At 43.1% G+C, this 21,129-nt stretch overlaps 1 protein-coding gene and 1 pseudogene across 1 annotated transcript; one reads left to right on the plus strand and one right to left on the minus strand.

The window, feature by feature from the left end:
• Window positions 1–774: 774 nt before the first annotated feature.
• On the minus strand, window positions 775–3,129 carry LOC101976323 (PRAME family member 20 pseudogene; annotated as a pseudogene).
• Window positions 3,130–16,410: 13,281 nt separating this feature from the next.
• LOC101976034 (PRAME family member 20) lies at window positions 16,411–20,667 on the plus strand. Its single transcript, XM_078027773.1, has 4 exons — window positions 16,411–16,563; window positions 18,014–18,327; window positions 18,698–19,279; window positions 20,094–20,667. Exons 1-4 carry the CDS (start codon window positions 16,411–16,413, stop codon window positions 20,665–20,667), a joined length of 1,623 nt encoding a protein of 540 aa, XP_077883899.1.
• Window positions 20,668–21,129: the final 462 nt, after the last annotated feature.

Below are 21,129 nucleotides of genomic sequence, written 5' to 3' on the forward strand. Positions count from 1 at the left end.
GACAGAGAGGCCGGCTGTGCTTGGCCCAGACTCTGCTACCTGTTCCAAGAGTGAGCTGCAGTCTGCTTACACATTAAAATGAGTTCTTGTTCACTATGTGTGGAGAATTATTCAAGCCATAATTAAAACACATCCACAGGCAGCTTTAGAATATATCAAATGAAGACTGGGTGGACCTGGTTCTCATTCTTGGATGGAAAACTAAGGCTAAGGTCGCTGCACAACCCCATCAGCCCAGTCCTCAGCAGAGGGAAGTATTAGGGGAAGGTCTGGAAGTTATGTGCAACCCCCACCCCACCAGAGCTTGTAATTAATTCAGTTTCATTTTGAAATATTTGCAAGTGTTATCTACCAATATTATTCTACTATTTTGCTGAAAGGGAATTCGGATACTTTCAAGGGTCACCACAGGATTAATTGTGGACAGACTACCTAGGTGGATGAGAGGCAAGGTTTGGTGAAGCCCAGAGGCTCTGATTAATGTACAGCATGGACACCTCTTTCAGGCACTGGGAATGGGACAATGGGGCCTGTCTTATGCACAGATGCCATTGCCCAGCACACCCAGAGACCAGGACCTGAGATTTCTGGGTCTACATGGAGACCCATGAGGAAGGGACAGCATTGAATGTCTGAGTGGCACTGAGGTCCACTGAGAAGAGGTTTTCTTGCAATGGCTCATGTTGAATGCCTACATAGAATGTTCCAATCCACCTGTGTGAACCTGCATGTGTTAAGCCACAGAGTAGCCACACATCATGACCAGATTCAGTTTTATCTCTTGACTTCCTGGGGCTGAACCTCATTGTTCACCAAGTACCCAGTGCCTTCTTTCTCCATCAGCACCTGGAGAATCCCAAGGTTTCATAATAAAACCAGGTAAATCCAGTGCAGAGAATGTCAGAAGTCTAACCTTGAGATTCTGTTCATTTCTGACTATTTATGGACCATCCATGAAAGAAAGTAGCATCTTCCTGTGCTCACCAAGCCTGAATCCCATTCTAGAAATCCAGGTTCCTAAGTATGTGTCTATAAAGACACATGTCCTGAAGGTCCTATCCTCAGGGGGCTTCCCTCTAATGGAGCCCCCTGCTGTACTTTCCTTTCCGCATCCACACTTCAGGCAATGTCTGAAATGGTGGGCTCTGTGTTCCCTCTAAGGTGATCTTACATCCTGGTTATACCTACAATTGCCTAGAAGTACACTTTTGAAACACACCCAACTAGGCAGCTGTTGGACAGGAGCAGTGAATGAGGCTCTGGTTATACATGAACTTCTACCACAACGGCGACAGGGGACAGTACAGAACACAAGGATGTTTGGCTGCCTAAAGTCCCTCACTATTGCTGTCAGCTCATCACAGAGTTGGGAACATCTCCCTGGGTGGATGGTACCCCGGGCATCATAGCTCTTCAGAGGGGAAGGGTACAGCTCTATGCTCAACTGGCTCAGCCTGGCAGTGTGAAGCAGCAGGTCACTCAGGGTTGACATAGAGAGGCAGTTCCCATGGATGCTCAAGATCACAAGCTGGGAGCAGTGGCTCAGGGCAGTCAGGAGGGCCTGGAGCTGGGAGTCAGTGATCCCACAAGCTTTCATGTCCAGGCTGTTCAGGGTGGTTGCAGTGCTGTCCAGCAGGATTTGGAGGGGCTCCAGACTGAAATCGGTCAGTTTGATGCCCCTCAGTTCCAGGTGTCTGAGCTGTCTGGCGTTTGGATATTGGGAAAGGTATTTCCAGTCAGAATCTGACAGTGGGCAGTTGGTTATTGAGAGGGTCTCCAGGGGGGGTCTTCAGGTGCCTAAGGAAAAAACAGACAATTCTGAGGAGCAATGTCAAGGAGGGAGAAGACAAATTGGCCCAAACCTAAAGTCACCCTGGTGATCTGACAATGGTCCACAATTAGGATGCTGCCTTTTGCAGAATCTGGTCATTCACATTACCCCATGTTAGGGTGAGCCTTTCACCACATCTCCTTTGAACAGATGAGTCCACTTCTCTGTGTCTCCTCCTCACTGCAAAGCAGAAGTCACAGGTCTGGCCACAGGAGGTCATGGGGAGTCATGTATGAAGGACAAATTTGGGCAGGATGTAACAAAATCCCCTGGGGTTAACCCTCTGAGAGGCTCATACCCTATATCCTCAGCAAGATTTCCACACCTGCTCCTGACCCTTACACCCAGGATGACAACTTGGATTTCAGAACGGTCTTCTGCAGGTGGGTATAGAGGCTCAACTGGGGAGCACAGAGCTTCCCTGTTGATGGGTGTAAGTGTGGGGGCTTCCCTCTTCCAAGCCCTCTTCTCTACAAGGTTTCCACCACCTTTGCTGGACAGGTATCCCACAGAGGGAACATCAATCCCATTCCTAGCTCCTGTCCCTCCCAACTGGATTCCCAGCATGGTGGCACTTCCCAGACTATGAACCCTCATTTAGGAATCTGCTCCAACATACGTTATGCAATCTTTCTTCAGGATCCAATAGGAACCAAAAGGATGTGTTATTTACCTTCCAGTGTCTTATTAACCATGAGAGTGTCAGTGGCTGGTAGGTGTAAATTTCCTGTAACTGGTCTGCAGAGGGTGCTCCCCTCCCCTCTTACTCACCCCAGCACCTGTTCCAGGTGGCCTTCGAGGAGGAAGACAGCATTGGCACAGAACTTCTGCAGGCAGTCCATCCTGAGGAATTGCGAGGTGAGCTGGGCAAGCAACTGCTCCTGCTCATCTTGGGAGGTGTAGGCAGGCAAATAGACCTGGGAGACAAGCAGCTTCCTCAGGTTCCTCATCTGGCCCAAGAAAAAAGCACAAGCAGCCAAGCTGGAGGCCGCCCAGGTGCAGTGCACTTCCACCTTCTGGATAGAGTCCAGCTGCAGCAGTCTCAGGACCTTCCTGGTGTGACGGGTGGATTTCCCAAAGATCTTCAGCCTATTGCAACACAGGTGCAGGCTGTCCCTTTTCTGTGTGACCCACAGGAACAAGTGGGTCAGGAATTCATCCAGGGGTCTTTTACTGAGGCTCAAGTCTATGAAAACCTTGAAGGGTGGCTTAGCTGCCATTGCTGGACCAAGTTTCAATGTTCGATTCTTCTTAATTTCTTCTGGTGAGCAGGCATCAACCAGGACTCCAGACCACATCCTCCAGAAGTTATGGGGAACATTCTACAAATCCAGCACCTGCAGTTTTCACCTCCTGCGGGGACGACAGCAGAGTCTCAGCCCTGAGGCCCATTCCTTCACCTCTCAGCTGCTGCCCCCTGCTCCACCTCTTCCTTCTGTCTCACTTTTCTCCACCCACTTCCCTCCAATCCAGCCTGGTACCCCCACTTGTACAGTCTGAGGCAGGGGCAGGTACAGCCTCCTTCATGGGTCACCACAGCTGCCACAAGCACCTCCACATCTGGAAGCCTTTCCCAGATGGGGATCAGCATGGCCAAGGCCTCTCTTTGTTGGCCACACAGGAAGCCTATGGAGCACACTTCAGCACCCACTCTCCCTACCTATACCCATCCCTTCCCTAGCACCAAGGGTGCTCCCTTCAAGGCCACCTGGGTCCCCCTCACCTGGGGTGATCCTGCTGGGCAAGGAGCATGTCCAGCCCATCCAGGGCCAATTGGATAATCTCAAGCTGTGGATTCTTCATCAGGGCACCAGGGGCAGGTTGGTGCAGGGCCAGGCCTGCACCATTTTCTTTAGGACCTCAGTGTGTCCCCTGCTGAAGGCCTCCACAAAGAGTGGTGGGAAGAGCTCTATGGGCAGGTCCTCCAGATCCAGGACAGCCCTGGACTTGTCCCTCAGCAGGCTGCACCCTGCCAGCTCCAGCAGCTTGGGTGGGGACTGGATGCACATCCTGGGGAGTCTGAAAGAAGAAGGATCCTGGAAAATGGTCCAGAGAAAAGGCCACTATCTCATCCATTGCCAGCCTCTAGGAAAGTGGTACTTGGAAGTCTATAAGCACACCTCACCCTTATGGGGGAAAGCTTTGGATTATTATTTTGTCCTTTTAAAAGGGGAATTGGAGTGTCATATGACCTAAACAGTAGGCTCCTAGATTCAACAACTATATGGCTGGGAATGGACTTCTCCTCATATCTGTGACATTAATTTTATTTTTTAAATGAGCATTTATAAAGCATGTGGCCATATTATAAACACTTGGAAATTACAACAGAGTCTCATGGATATCTGTTACACATGTGAGATTCTGCTAAATTAGGGGGATGTTGAAGAGAACAAATAGATCTGAACAGAGTCTGTGAACTGTTTCATGAGATCATTTGAAGCTTTTGGTTCTATTTGTTTAAACAAATTATAAAATACAAAACCACATAGGTTATACAGTATACTCTTTTAGGGGCCCATATTGGTGACTGAATTTAGGACACTGAACCACTGAGCCACTTCCCTAACCCTATTTTGGATTTGAGATGCAGACAGGGACTTACTGATTTGTGTAGCATTTTGTGTTCTGAGGCTTGCTTTGAACTCTAGTCCTCTTGCCTCCTCAACCTCTTGGGTTGGCAGGATTATTGGTGTGTGCCACCACACTTGGCAAAAGAGTATAATTTATAGGCACACAATATAAATATTTACATCATCAGAAAATAGAATTGCAATCAATTAGAATGAAATAGGAATCCAATCTCCTTGGTGAAGAAGTTGGCTGGGCCTCGAACTGGACTTGATCCTCAGCAGCACATAAAAATTAATAAATAGTGACCTGGGGATATGCCTTTGTTATTAGAGTTTTTGCCTCACATGTACAAAGCCCTGGGTTCAATCACCATACCACCAAATAAATAAATAGATAAATAAATAAATTGTATTGTCCATATAAACCTTAAAAAATAAAAATTAAACAAATGAATAAAAGTTGGGCTTGTTAGCTTACACCTATAATTCCAGGGGCTCTGGAGACTGACACAGGAGGATCAAGGGATCAAAGCCAGCCTCAGCAAGAGCAGGTGCTAAGCAACTCAGTGAGACTCTGTCTCTAAATGAAATACAAAACAGGGCTGGGGATATGGCTCAGTGGTAGAGTGTTCCTGAGTTCAATACCTGGTACAAAAAAAAAAAAGAATGAAAAGAAATTTGAAAGTGACACAAACAAAAATGGAAATCTTAATATTCATCATAAAGGCAAAACGACACTGAGAGGCAAAATTGAAGTCCTAAGTTTGTTCATGAGAAAGGACAGGAACAAAATTGTTCCTGAATCCACTCAGGTGAGGAGGGAAGGCGCTGGTCCTTAGCCAGTGAGGGACTTACAGGATCTAGCCAGGTGTGCAGGTGCTCTGAGCTTTAGCAGGTCAGGATGTATCTCCTTAGGCTGCAAGACTCTTGTGCTTCTCTTCTGGCTCTGTATAAGCTTGTATGGATCTCTCTGGCCACGCCCCTACCTCCATCTGATTGATCAGCATCCAATCAAATAGCAGTATGTGATCAACTTCCCCAATCTCCACCCACTTAATCATGCTGGGATTTTCTTCCTTGGATTGGTTCATTGAATCTGATGATCATACAAGAGCGCAGAATCAGGGAGATGTGAGAGTCAGTGAAGCCTTTGTCCATGCACTCCCAACCATGGACTCAATTTTGTCCATATGTGACCCTCCTGTTTCTACTGTGAGACATAAATGTACTTATTCCCTAACGTAAGAAAAACATTACTGGAAAACATCTTTCTACAGGGATCTTTGCCATATCAAAATTATTTGAAAAAAAATAATTTTCAAAAACATTTTGAAAATTCCAGAGAGAAAACAGCTTTTTGAAGACAGTAGTGTCATCCACAAAGATTACAGAATGGAAACCATGTTTCCAACAGACATGCAAGTGTCAAGTTAACTTGCAGCAAATCTGAGCACACTAAGGGAGGTAGAGCACACAGGAGGGTAGAATCCATCTTCTAGTCTTAGGGCAAGATTTCTTTTGTCTCTTTGTACTGGGGATAAAACACATTGGCTCTCTACCACTGAGCCTCTTCCCCAGCTCTTTTTATCTTTTGCTTTTATTTGGAGACAGAGTCTCACTAAATTACTTAGGTCCTCTCTAAGTTGCTGAGGCTGGCCTCAAACTTGCCATCCCCCTTCCTCAAGTCTCCTGAGTTGCTGTGATTACAGGCAGGGGCCACTATGCCCCATCAGACTTGGGAAAGTCTGAAAGCCACTGAGGGTGGAAGCCTTGGGCAACTTGGGATGTTGGAGAGAAAGACACAGGGATGGACAGCAGGTGTCCTTGACTTCAGGGAGGCCACCAATTAGAGAGCCTTCCTTCAGAATCAGAGACTTCCCCAGGGCACATCTCCCACAAAACCTTGGCCCCAGGCACTTTCCAAGGCCTTTAGCCTGGGAGAAGAATACAAGCAAAGGAAAATTTCAAGAGTCTGAGTAAAATGAAATTCTAAAATTGAGGAAGGAGAGACAGAAAGAGAATGAATGCTTTTATGAGCCATGTGAGGTGAGCACTTCCAGGGAACATGTGGAAGGAATGGTTTGATGGGTGTTGGTTAGACAATTGCATTTCTGTTTTTTTCGGTCTGTCTTTGTTTTAGTCAGCTTTATGGTGCTGTAACCAAAAGACCCAAGGACAACAACTACAGAGGAGAAAATGTTTATTTGGGTGGCTTGGTTTCAGCGGCCTCAATCCAGAGACAGCGCAACCAAGTTGAGACTAAACATCATGGCAGAAGCATTTGGTAGAGGGAAGAGGCTCACATTACCAGAAAGCAGAGAGAGAGAGAGATGGCCACTTGCAGATACAAACTCTACACATACCCATATTCACACCCCAAAGGTCAGCTTCCTCCACCCACAGCCCACCTGACCTCATTATCCCCCAGTTAATCCCACCAGGGATTAATTAACTGGCTAGGTTAAGGCTATAAACCAATCATTTCTCCTCCCAAAATCTCATCACATGTGAGCTGTTGGGAGACTGCATCTAAACCGTGATGGTCTCTTGGGATACCTTGTTGGAAAATATCCCTGCTCACATCACATAATCATATGTTAGTTGGATACTTACAATTGGCTAAGGTTATATTTGGTTTCTGTTTCACATAATAACTTACCACAAATAATACACATTAAATTTCATATGTGTGTGCTGCTATATAGGATTAAGTCTACATCCAAAACCATGTCTGGTTTTTATGCTCTACAATATTTGAAATCTACTGTCTGATTTAATTTAATCTCTGGAATTTGTCTGTATGTCACCAGCTGAAAGGGTGACTTCATGTCACAGCCCTGACTTCTCTTTTTACCCCTGACTTGGTGCACAAGGCAGGTCAAAATTACAGTCAACCTAAGTCAAACAGACAGTGGCTCTCCAAAGAACTAGTGTAGTCAGACATAATAGGGCAGGAATGCAGGACACCTAAAGAAAGATGAGTCAGAGCCCCATCCAGGAGGCAAAGGGAGACAGGGTGTCAAAGGCAGCTTTGAATCAATTATCACTAGCTCCACAATAACATGGGTGACCTCTGTTCATGGAAAACTTACGGCTACTGGCCAGGTGTCCTCCTAGACATTAGGGGGTACCATTTGGGGTGGATTTTATGCACAGCTGAGGTTGGGGCTGACTGGTTTTTGATAGTTCCTGCCATCAGGCAGGGCTACCCAGGAAACTTCCTTAGTAGAACCCTATTTCTCCTTCATCAGGATTTGACAGAGTTATTTCCTGTTGATTTGAGCACCATTATTGTTTCCCTCTTAGGATGAAGGTTTTTTCCTCTGGATGCATTACATAATGGTTAGGGTTTGATTCTATCTCAGTGCCAGGATGGACTTTTCCTGGTTGGTCCAGACCCCAATGGAGGGAATTAATAGATGATAAGGAATCAATGTTGAACCTCATTGAGCCACATTTGAACAATAAGGTGGGTTTGGAGGGATTGGCTCTCAGTGTCCCTCCTCCAGGAAGTCACTGTGAAATTCAATTTTGCCTATTCATTAGGCCTTGGGTATCTCATCTCCAAGCTTTGGCCTTTACTATTCTATGAAAAGTTAGACTTTTGCAGAAATTTTATGAGTACAGGTGATCATTTTTTAAAAAAACATTTAGGCCTTGAATTTATGTATTTTTATTTTTTTATATTTTGGCACTGGACATTGAACCCAGGAGAGCTTTACCACTGGAGCTACATCCTCAGCTTTTTTCATTTTTATGAATTAATTACTTAGTTAATTAAATTATTTATTTATTCAGCTTAGGTACTAAGGTTTGAATGAAGGGGAACTACACCACTGAGCTACATTCCCAGCCCATTTTTTTAAGATTTTTTTTTTTTTAAATTTTGAGACAGATTCTAACTAAATTACTGAGACAGACCTTGAATTTGAGATCCTTCTGCCTTAGCATCCTAAATAGATGGTGTTATGGGGAGTTCCTCCAGAAAGCACTCTAATTCTGAATTTCAAATCAAAAGAGAGCTTTACTTACCTGACTAGGGACTGTCGCTCACCACAGTGTCTCAGTCTCTGTGAGAGGACAGCAGCTTCCTGATCCATCCAAAAACATTTTAAGCACAAAAATCCACAACTCAGTGACTTTCTTATCTTCATGTAATCCAGCCAATCACAGAAATTAAAACATTAATAAGTGGGGCCTCTGGGCTCTAGGCAGGATCAGAATTTTCCAGTCAGCAAGTCAGCAAGATTTGCAGTTCAGTTGACCATGGTCATGGGTTCAAACAGGTGCTAGACAGTTGCATCCTGAATTTGGGTGGGGGTCATCAGGATTAGAATCTACTTCAAAGTCATGTAGACCCACAATAGCATTCAAACCCAGGATGTAGCTCTCCATAACCACCACTGAATCCTGAGTAGGGTACAATTTGTGGGGTACAAAGTACAGAAATGCATTTGTTTTTAAATAAGTAAACAGCTTTCATTTCAGTTTCTCAGAAACAGCTCTTGTAACAGTTTTTCATAGGAGGCAGCAAAATGGAGTCTCAGGCCTGCCTATGACAGTTCTTGCTTTATAATTGTCTTATCTCACTTTTCAAATTTTATATCTATCATCTATATATTTTTTACTAATCTGAAACCTATAACTGACAGGCATATTGATTGTACTTATTACTTCACACCTCAGCACATGAGATTAAAAGTGTTCACCACCACACCATGTTTTGAATTACAATTTTGAAAATATAGAGCATTTGCCTAGCATGCATGAGGCCCTTGGTTTGATCTCTAGCAACAATAATTAAATAAATAAATAAATAGATAGATAGATAGATAGATAGATAGATGAGAGACCTGTGTTCAAGTAACATTGTTAGTGTTTCTTTTTTTGTCTTAATTAATCTGATTTTAGTTATGTTCAGGGAAATATCCAAATGATAACTCTTGATGATAAACATTTAGAATAGTCATGGTTAAAAACCTGTTGGGAATTTACAATAACCAGTTATTAGCAAGGTGATTTGATTGGCATACATTGTAATATATTGTACAGAATTATGTCTGAAAACATATGAGATTTTTTATGAATTATTGCCATTTTAAAGTAAATATTAATAAAATATCCAAATAAATATAACTTGAAACAGTTATGTCATATTTGACAGGACTTCCCTGTTGAATATAATATCAAGTAATCATAACTCCTAAAATTTCATAAGGTAAAATATTTAAGCACCCTTGGTGTTTTCATATATTGGTAAATTTAAAAAATTTAAAATTATTTTACATTATCACAAAAACAAGGTTACTAAAAGTTAAAAGTCCCAGCGGGTATTATCCTACATACAAATAGTCAAGAGGTTTCAAATGCATTTCAATTAGAATACTATAAACATATTTCCTCTTATTAACATGGATTAATTTATCTAAATTTAGAAATTGATATGGGTTATTTGAAGGTATAAACAAAAAGAGGGATCCATGGATTAAAAATTATTAAAAGCTTCTAAATACAAAAGTATATTTAGTAAAAAACATACTTCTAGGTAAGAAAGTCTTTGTGTGGTAAAACATAATTTTTATACATCTAATTAAACAATAGAGTCTAAGTAAGTAATATAAACATCTTAAATAAAGGATAAATATTAACATGTTTCTTTATAAGTAAGTTGTTTATATATGTAACACAAATAGTTAAAAGTATTCAAGGTTATTCCCTAAGAGCAAATATTAATGTACTGATATAAGCCAAAGTTTGATTCACATATTAAAATGACAAACACTTCTTAAAATATTAATTATATTGTGTCTGTTAAGTTTTATTCTCTAGAGCAACTAACTGGACAAATGAAGGTTTGTACATCTCTGGTGAAACAGCAACTGTTATTTTAGAGTATTGTTCCACATTACAGAGTCTAAAACTTGGTTAATATAAAAACATCAATAAAATTGTACTACACTACTCTTCTTTACATATTAAGTGTGCTTGCTTACCTTGGCTAGACCCCCTAATCTCCCTTTTTGTGTTTTTTTTTTGGCTTAAATATGAGGCAAAAATGAAGGGGGTTCACAACTCTGACCATCTCATTTTTAGAGAATAGAGTGTCTGCTGCTGGCCAGGAATAGAGGCTTAATTGGAATGGCAAAGTGTGGTCTGAGAGTTATTTAAGGGTCTCAGTATCAGTATAACATTCATCCAGAGGAATTTTGCAGTCTGAGGCTATTATTTTTCTTTTAGTTATGGTACTTGCTCCCTGGTGCAATGTGATTTCTTCAGGGTTTTAAATGCTCTTTGGCCAGGACCAATGTGCACACTTATAATCCCAGTAACTTGGGAGGCTGAGGCAAGAGGATCAGAGGTTCCAAGCCAGCTTGGGCCACATAGACAGACCCTGTCTCAAATAAAAATATAAAAAGTGTTGGGTGTGTATCTCAGTAGTAAAGTGCCCCAGGTACATAATCTTTGGTACTACACACACACACACACACACACACACACACACACACACACACACACAGACACACACACACACACACAAAGACACACACACAGTCCAGCAACTACATTCATGCCAAGTGATTGCCATCAGATTCAGACAACTGACCATGTCAACCAACACTGATCATGTAAAGGCTGAGGATATTCTATGGCCACAGTGTCCCAGCTGATGATGTTATTGTGAAGGATTGCAGAATCAAAATGAAATTATTTGTATGAAAACCTCACAAAAGTGGAGGGTAGGGGACCCTGCAGGAGAAGGTCCTTGAGCTTGGTCATTTGATAATAGACTTTCAAGAGGACTCTGCAAAAACATTACACACACACACACACACACACACACACACACACACATACTTCCAAACCCCTAACTTTCCAAACAAGATCATAGGATTTTTATCATTGGCTCTCAAGAGATTAATAAAACACAGAATGGGACCTGCAAATTCCAAAGAAACTCCCGGAGAGCGTTTCTTCTGCCCTTCAGAGAAGTCTATTATGGTTCATTCTCAAGCACTTTTTGAAATTGGTGGGCAATGATTCCGAAGACAATTAAAAATAGTTATGGCTTCCACATGGAATATTCCAGTTGAACATCTCTCAAACAGCTGCACTCTAAGAAGTTCTTTAAAGCCAGGTGAGGTGGGCCATGCCTGTAATTCCTGATTCTCAGGAGCCTGAGGCAGGAGGATGGCAAGATTCAGGCCAGACTTGGCCTTTGGCAAGCCTGTTTCAGAATAAAACAAAGAGAAATGGGCAGGTAGCTTAGTGGTAGACTGCCTCTGATTCAATGCTCATTACTGGAGGAGATGAGAGTAAGATTTTTAGAGTTCAAATTGATTTATCAAGTTCTCTGATTACTTAGGAAAATGAAAACTGAGTCATCTGTGTTAAAAGTTAAAGTATGGGTTAGGGATGAGGCTCAAGTGGTAATGCTCTCGCCTGGCATGCGCGGGGGTGGTGGGTTCGATCCTCAGCACCACATAAAAATAAAATAAAGATGTTGTGTCTACCGAATACCAAAAAAATAAATATTACAAAATTCTCTTTCTCTCTTTAAAAAAAAGTTGAGGTATCATTTCTTAGGACATAACTTCCTGTATTAGCTTTAAATATCTTTTATCACACTGGTTAAATGATTTATCTTTTATAATGATCTAGGACCTCAGGTTTCATTAAGTGCTTTAAACCTTTTGAGATTATTGACTAACTTCTCTATGATCAAAGTCTACATTGTCATTTGACCTTGAGCTAACATTGTGATGTTCCAGAGAACTCCATAATTTCTTAAGGGATTTCTAGGAGAGGACATTAACACAATTAGCCTAATTTGATATGATGGGAAGTCCTGTCAAATATGACATAACTTTTTCAAGTTATATTTATTTGGATATTTTATTAATATTTGCTTTAAAATGGCAGAAATTCATAAAAAAAACTCATGTTTTCAGACATAATTCTGGACACTATATTAAAATGTATGCCAATCAAATCACCTTGTTAATAGTTGCTTATAGTAATTTCCCAATAGATTTTTAACCATAACTATACTAAATGTTTATAATCAAGAGTTATCATTTGGATTTTTTTCTGAATATAACTAAAATCTTAATTGATTAAAAAGAAAAAAAAAACCTCTAACAAGTTTACTTGAAAACAGGTCTCTTATCTATCTATCTATCTATCTATCCATCTATCTATCTATCTATCTATTTATTCATTTCTTTTCTTATTGATGCTAGGGATCAAACCAAGGGCCTCATGCATGCTAGGCAAATGTTCTATCTTTTCAAAATTGTAATTCAAAACAGCATGTGGTGGTGAACAATTGTAATACCATCTGCTGTGCTGTGAACTGATAAATACAATCAATAAGTGTCAGTTATAGGTTATGGATTAGTTAAAACATATAGATTATGGATATAAAATTTTGAAAAATGAGATAAGACAATTATAAAGCAAGAACTGTCATAGGGAGGCCTGAGATTCCATCTTGCTTACTCCTATGAAAAACTGTTACAAGAGCTGTTTCTGAGAAACTGAAATGAAAACTGTTTTCTTATTTTAAAAAATTGCCTTTCTGTACTTTGTACCCCACAAATTGTACCCTACTCAAGATTCAGTGGTTGTCATGGAGAGCTACATCCTGGGTTTGAATGCTATTATGGGTCTACATGACTTTGAAGTAGATTTTCACTCTGCTGACCCCCACCCCAATTCAGGATGCAACTGTCTAGCACCTGATTTAACCCAGGACTGTGGTCAACTGAACTGCAAAACTAATGTGCTGACTTGCTGGCTGGAAAATTCTGATCGTGCTTATAGCCCAGAGGCCCCACTTATTAATGTCTTAATTTCTATGATTGGCTAGCTTACATGAGAATAATCAAGTCACTAAGTTGTGGATTTGTGCTTATATTGTCTTTGGATAGACCAAGAAGCTGCTGTCCTCTCACAGAGCTTGAGTCTCTGTGGTGGGTGACAGTCCCTAGTAAGGTAAGTAAAGATCTCTTTTGATTTGAAATTTAGACTTAGAGTGCTTTCTGGAGGGACTCCCCATAGCACCATCTACTTAGCAGGCTAAGGCAGAAGGATCTCAAATTCAAGGTCTGTCTCAGTAATTTAGTGAGAACCTGTCTTAAAAAAAAATTAAAAAATGGGCTGGGAGTATAACTCAGTGGTGTAGTTCCCCTTCATTCAAACCTTAGTACCTAAGCTGAATAAATGAAAAATTTAATTAACTAAGTAATTAATTCATAAAAATGAAAAAAAGCTGAGGATGTAGCTCAGTGGTAAAGCTCTCCTGGGTTCAGTGTTCAGTGCCAAATAATAATAAAAAAAAATAAAATAAAAAACAAATGAATTCAGGACCTAAATATTTTTTTAAAAATGAACATCTATACTAGTAAAATTTCTGCAAAAGTCTAACTCTTCATATTACAGTAAAGGCGAAAGCTTGGAGATGAGATACCCAAAGCCTAATGAACAGGCAAAATTGAATTTAACAGGGACTTCTTGGTAGAGGGACACTGAGAGCCACTCCCTCCAAACCTACCTTATTGTTCAAATGTGGCTCAATAAGTTTCAACATTGATTACTTATCATCTATTAATTCCCTCTAATGGGGTCTGGACCAACCAGGAAAAGTCCATCGTGGCACTGAGATAGAATCAAACCCTAACCATTATGTGAATCATCCAGAGAAAATATCTTCATCTCAAGGAGAGAACATAAATGGTGCTCAAATCAACAGACAGTAACTGTGTCAAATCCTGATGAAGTGGGAGCAGGGTGCTGCAAAGGAAAGGTCCCTGAGCAGCCCTGCCTGATTTCAGAAACTATCACAAACCAGTCAGCCCCAACCTCAGCTGTGCATAAAATCCACCCTAACCTTCACACCCCACCCCTACATTTTCTAAGAGGCCAACTGGCAAGTCACCACCCATTGTCCTTGAACTGAGGCCACCCTTGGTACTGAATCTGTGGAGCCAGTGATAATTGATTTAAAGCTGCCTTTGACACCCTGTCTCCCTTTGCCTCCTGGATGGGGCTCTGACTCATCTTTCTTTAGGTGTCCTGCATTCCTGCCCTATTATGTATGACTACATTTGTTCTTTGAGAGCTACTGTAAGTTGTGACTTAGGTTGACAGTAACATCTACCTGCCTCCTGTGCCAAGTCAAGGGTGGTAAGAGAAGTCAGGGCTGTGGCATGAAGTCACCCTTTCTGCTGGCTACACACACACAAATGGCAGAGAAATTTATAATTCAGTCAGAGACTAGAATTCAAATGTTGTGGATCCTAAAAAGCAATGAGGTCTCTGAAATAGCCTTAGCCCTACTTCAATGCACACATAGGAGATTAAATGTGGGTCATTTGTGGTAATTTATTATATTAAACAGAAACCAAAGATAACTTCAACTGTAAGTATCCAACTGTGATGTGACTAGGGATATTTTCCAACAAGATACCCAAGAAGACCATCACAGTTTAGATGCTGTGTCTCCCAACAGCTCACCTGTGAGACAATGGTTTTGGAGGAGACATGATTGGTTTATAGCCTTAACCTTGTCAGTAAGTTAATTCCCAATGGGATTAACTGAGTGATAACCTGGGGCAGCAGGTGGGGTGTGGCTGCAGGAAGGTGATCATTGGGGGTGTGAATATGGTGTACATATTTTGTATTTGGCAAGAGGCCATCTCCCTCTCTGTTCTCTGATAATGTGAGCACCTTCCCTCTGCCACAATCTCCTGCCTTACCTTGGAGGTGAGGGCCCCAGGAGTGGAATCTGCTGTGGGTGCATTGAGACCTCTGAAACCATGAACCCCCAGATTAACTTTTCCTTCTCTGTAGGTGTTGGGGTTGGGTCTTTTAGTGACAACGTGAAAAAGCTGACTAACACAAAGACAGAACAACAAAGCAGAAATGCAATTCTGTAACTGCCACCAATCAAACCATTCCTTCTACATCTTCCCTGTAAGTCCTCCCCTCACATGGCTCATCATCCAAGCACTCCATCTTTTTCTGTCTCTGCTTCCTCAATTCCTGAATTACTTTTTACTCAGACTCTTCAAACCTTTCTTTGCCTGTGAAATTCTCACAGCCTAAAGGGCCCTGGAAACTGCCTGGAGCAAAGGTTGCCTGGGAGATGTGCCCTGGGTGGTCCCTGATTCTGAAGGAAGACTCTTCAGTTGGTGGCCTCCCTGATGTCAGAAACACCTGCTGTCCAACCCTGTCTCTTTCTCTTCAATTCCCAAATCGCCCACAGTTTCCACCCTCAGTGGATTTCAGATTTTTCCTAGTCTGATGGGGCACAGTGACCCATGCCTGTAATCACAGCAACTCAGGAGACTGAGGCAGGAGGATGGCAAATTTGAGGCCAGCCTCAGCAACTTAGTGAGGTCCTAAGCAATTTAATGAGATCCTATCTCCAAATAAAAGCAAAAAATAAAAAGTGATGTGATTCAGTGGTAGAGAACCAATTGGTTCAATCCCCAGTACAGACAAACAGGAGAAGTCTTGTCCTACCTCTAGAAGACTGATTCCACCCTCCTTGTGTGCTCTTCCTTTCTGAGTGTCCCAAGATTTGCTGCAAGGTAACTCGACACTTGTGTGAGTGTTGTAAACATGGTTTCCATTCTGTGGTCTTCGTGGATGATACCACTGTCTTCAAAAAGCTATTTTTACTATGGAATTTTCGGAAAAAAAAATTTCAAATGATTTTGATATGGCCAAAGATCCCTTTGAAAAATATTTTCAAGTGTTGTTTTTTCTTAGGGATTCAGTGCTTTTCTGTGTCACAGGAGGAACAGGAGGGTCACATATGGACAAAATTGAGTCCATGGTGTGTAGTGCATGGAAGGATGAATCCCTGACTCTCACACTCTCCTTGATTCTGCGCACCTGCATGAGCATCGGATTCAATCAATTAATCTGGAGGAAGAAAATTCAATCAGGATTAAATGGGTGGAGATTGGAGAACGTGATCAGATACTGCTTTTTGATCGGATGCCAGTCAATCAGATGGAAGTAGGGGCGTGGTCAGAGAGGTCCATAAAAGGCTCTGCGGAGCCAGAAGAGAAACACAAGAGTCCTGGAGCCCAAGGGGAACCAGCCTGGCCTGCTGAGGCTCCGAGAACCCTGCATACCTGGACAGATTCCGTAAGTCCCTCATGGCCGTGAACACCACCCTGAATACCACCCTGTTCCCGCCTCACCTGTGCAGATTCATGAAAAATTTTATTCCTGTCTTTTCTCATGAACCAATTTAGAACTTTGATTTTGTCTTTCAGTGTAGTTTTACCTTTATCTTGAACACTAGGATTTCCACGTTGCTTTATGTCACTTTCAATTTTCTTTTTTTCTTTCTTTGATATGGGCTATTGAACCCAGGGCCACTCAACCACTGAGCCACAACCCCAGCTCTGTTTTGTGCTTTGTTTAGACACAGGATCTCATTGAGTTGCTTAGCGCCTGCTCTTGCTGAGGCTGACTTTGATCCCATGATCCTCCTGTGTCAGTCTCCAGAACCCCTGGGATTACAGGCTTGTGCACACATGCCCCTCACTTTTTCTCTTTATAAATTGTTGTATTTTTTAAAGTTTATATGGATAATATAATTTATTTATTTATATGAAGGTATGGTGATTGAACCAGGGCCTTGTGCATGTGAGGCAAGCACTCTATCAACAGAGTTATGTATCCAGCCCATCATTTAATAATGATGCTACTGAAGATCAAGCCCAGTGCCTCACATGTGCTAGGAAAGTGCTCTTCCATTGAGCTCCAGATGAAACTAATGTAAAATTACTTAACCAAGGAAGTGGATTGCAATCCTTTTTCATTCTAATTGATTGAAATTCTATTTTCTGATAATAAAAATATTTATTTTGTGTACCCTTAAAATTGTACTGTTTTGCTGGGTGTGGTGGCAAACCCCTGTAATCTCAATAACTCCAGAGTTTGAGGAGGCCAGAGAATTAGTGTTCAAAGTCACCCACAGCAGCACAAGGTGCTAAACAAATCAGTGAGATCCTGTATCCATCTAAAATACAAAATATGGCTGGGGTAGTGACTTACTGGTTGAGTGTCCTGAATTCAATCCCCAATATCACCTCATCCCCCAAATTATACTTTGGGGCTTATGTAGTTTTGTAATATTATAATTTGTTTAAACAATTTAAACAAAAAGCTTCAAACTATCTCATGCAACAGTTCACAGACTCTGTTCTGATCTGTTTGTTCTCTTCAACTCCCCCCTAAGGTGGCAGAATCTCACCTGTGTAATAGATATCCATGAGACACCATTGTAATTTCCAAGTATTTTATAATATGGGCACATGCTTTATAATTGCTCATTTATTTTTTTTGAAATTAAAAATAACATCACCCATGTGAGGGCAACTCCTTTCTGAGCCACTGTAGTTATTGAAACTGAGGAGCCTACTGGATTAAGTCACATGACACACCAATTCTCACTTTATAAGGACAAAATAATAATCAAAGGCTTTCCTCCATTAAGGTTGGAGTGAGTTTTTAGACTCTCCAGTACCCCCTTCCCAGTGGCTGGCAATGGATGGAATAATGACCTTTTCTCTGGACCATTTTCCAGGATCCTTCTTCTTTCAGACTCCCAAAGATGAGCATCCAGTCCCCACCCAAGCTGCTGGAGCTGGCAGGGCGCAGCCTGCTGAGCCACAAGTCCAGGGCTGTCCTGGATCTGGAGGACCTGCCCATAGAGCTCTTCCCACCACTCTTTGTGGAGGCCTTCAGCAGGGAACACACTGAGGTCCTGAAGAAAATGGTGCAGGCCTGGCCCTTTACCTGCCTGCCTCTGGGTGCCCTGATGAAAAATCCACAGCTTGAGATGATTCAAGTGGCCCTGGATGGGCTGGACATGCTGCTTGCCCAGCAGCATTGCCAAAGGTGAGGGAGACCCAGGTGGCCTTGAAGGGAGCACCCTTGGTGCCAGGGAAGGTATGGGTATAGGTAGGGAGAGTGGGTGCTGAAGTGTGCTTCATAGGCTTCCTGTGCTGCCAGCAAGGAGAGGCCTTGGCCATGCTGAGTCCCATCTGGGAAAGGCTTCCAGATGAGGAGGTGCTTGTGGCAGCTGTGGTGACCCATGACGGAGGCTGCTCCTGCCTCTGACTCAGCTGCTACAGGTGGGGACACCAGGCTGGAGTGGAGGGAAGTGTATAAAGAAAAGCAAGACAGAAAAAAGAGGTGGAGCAGGGAGCAGCAGCTGAGAGGTGAAGGAAGAGGCCTCAGGGCTGAGACTCTGCTGTCATCCCCGCAGGAGGTGGAAACTGCAGGTGCTGGATTTGCGGATGGTTCCACGGAACTTCTGGAGGACATGGTCTGGAGCCACAGTGGATGCCTGCTCACCAGAGGACATTAAGAAGAATCGAACATTGAAACTCGGTCCAGCAATGGCAGCTAAGCTGCCCTTGAAGATATTCATAGACTTGTGCCTCACAGAAAGGTTTGAGGATGAATTCCTAACCCACTTGTTCCTGTGGGTCAGACAGAGAAGAGACAGGCTGCACCTGTGTTGCAATAGGCTGAAGATCTTTGGGAAACCCACCCGTCATACCAGGAAGGTCCTGAGACTGCTGCAGTTGGACTCTGTCCAGAGGGTGGAAGTGCACTGCGCCTGGGCGCCCTCCACCTTGGCTGCTTATGCTCCTTTTATGGGTCAGATGAGGAACCTGAGGAAGCTGCTTGTCTCCCAGGTCCTCCTACCTGCCCACACCTCCCCAGAGGAGCAGGAGCGGCTGCTTGCCCAGCTCACCTCGCAGTTCCTCAGGATGAACTGCCTGCAGACGTTCTGTGTGGATGCTATCCTCCTCCTCGACGGCCACCTGGAAAAGGTGCTGAGGTGAGTAAGATGGGGGTGAGAGGGTGAGCTTCCTCTGCAGATGAGTATCAGTAAATATGAAAGGGCACCTACTGTGCCAGCTACTGACACTCTCATGGTAAACAAGTCACTGGAAGGTGAATAACCCATCATCTGTTCTATTGTATCCTGAAGCTCGATCTCCTAACCTGTGTTAGAGAAAAGGGGTAAACCAGGTCTATGGTCTGGGAAGTGCCACCATACTGGGAAGCCAGCTGATGGGGACAGAAGCTAGTGATGTGGGTGTGAGGTTCCTTCCCTGGGAGGCCTGTCCAGCGTCAGGGGTACAACACAGGGTAGAGGTGAGGGCTTTGAAGGAGAGGAAGCCCCCACACCTGTACCTGTCCAACAAGGAAGCTCTGTGTCCTCCATCTGGGAGCACAGGAGCTCGCTTCTAATAACCACATGGGAAGGCAGGTCTGAGCTCTCCTGATGACTCAGGTATTATGAGTGAAGAGCAGGGAGTAAGACCTTGCTGAGGGGACAGGGAGTGAGCCCTGCAGGGGTTAACCCAGTGTGTTTTGCCACATCTTTCCTGGATTTGTCTTTCATACATGACTCTTCCTGACTTCCTATGGCTATATATGTGACTTTCTGCTTGTCATTGAGGATGACATTCATAGAGATGGAGGACCCACCTGGTCACACAAGTAGTGGTGAAAGTTTCAGGATGAGATGGAGTGACCTGAAAGAGCAGATTCTACAAAATGTCAACCATGTTCATATGGCCACAGTGACCTTGGGTTTGGGCCAATTCATCTTCTTCCTCAGAACTAACTGCCTGGTTCTTCCTTAGGCACCTGAAGATGCCCCTGAAGGCCCTCGCAATAACCAACTGCCCGCTGTCAGATTCAGACTGGAATTTTCTTTCCCGATGCCCAAACACCAGCCAGCTCAGACACCTAGATCTAAAGGGCATCAAACTGACCAATTTTAGTCTGGAGCCCCTCAAAATTCTTCTGGACACTGTTGCAGCCACTCTGAAGAGCCTAGACTTGGAAGCCTGTGAGATCCTGGACTCCCAGCTCCAAGCCATCCTGCCTGCGCTGAGCCGCTGCTCCCGGCTCAGGGCCTTGTGCTTTTTCCAGAATCACATCTCCATGTCGGTCCTCAGGGACCTGCTGTGCCACACTGCCAGGCTGAGCCAGTTGAGCCTAGAGCTATACCCTGCTCCTCTGGAGAGCTATGATGCCCAGGGTGCCATCCACCCCAGGAGATGTTCCCAACTCTGTGCTGAGCTCACAGCAATACTGAAGGACTTTAGGCAGCCAAAGGTCCTTATTTTCCGTACTCTCTCATGTCCTAAATGTGGCTGCATGTTTCTCTACAACCAGGGCCTCATTTACTGTTCCTGTTCAACAGCTGAATAGTTGGGTGTATATAAAAAGCTGCCCTCTATGCAATTGGATGTATAACCAGGATGTAGAGGGATCCTGAAGGAAACTCAGAGCCCAGCATTTCAGACACTGCCTAAAGTGTGGATGTGGAAAGGAATCAGATGCTGGGGGCTACATTGGAAGGAAGCCCCTGAAGATTGAACCTTCTGTATAGAGCCATATGTGTCTGAATAGAGTCATAACTAGGGACCTGGACTTTTACAATGGGATATATGCTTCATGCACAAGAAGAAACTATTTTGTTTCATGGATGGTCCATAAATAAATAGTCTGAAATGAACAGAATCTCAAAATTAGTCCTCTGACATCTTCCATGATGGTCTTACCTAGTTTTCTGATTTTGACAATGGAATAGTCCAGGGGCTGATGGAGAAATACCACCAAGTACTTGGTAATCAATGAAGTTCATTACCAGGAACTCAAAGCATCAAATGA

This window comes from Ictidomys tridecemlineatus, chromosome 11 (genome assembly GCF_052094955.1).
Source record: "Ictidomys tridecemlineatus isolate mIctTri1 chromosome 11, mIctTri1.hap1, whole genome shotgun sequence".
Taxonomy (NCBI): Eukaryota; Metazoa; Chordata; class Mammalia; order Rodentia; family Sciuridae; genus Ictidomys; species Ictidomys tridecemlineatus.

Coding starts and splice junctions, on each gene's coding strand:
- LOC101976034 (XM_078027773.1), top strand. CDS start 16,411: ATGCCAGTCAATCAGATGGAAGTAGGGGCGTGGTCAGAGAGGTCCATA. Junction 16,564..18,013: donor TGCATACCTGGACAGATTCC/GTAAGTCCCTCA, acceptor ACCATTTTCCAG/GATCCTTCTTCTTTCAGACT. Junction 18,328..18,697: donor GCCCAGCAGCATTGCCAAAG/GTGAGGGAGACC, acceptor TCATCCCCGCAG/GAGGTGGAAACTGCAGGTGC.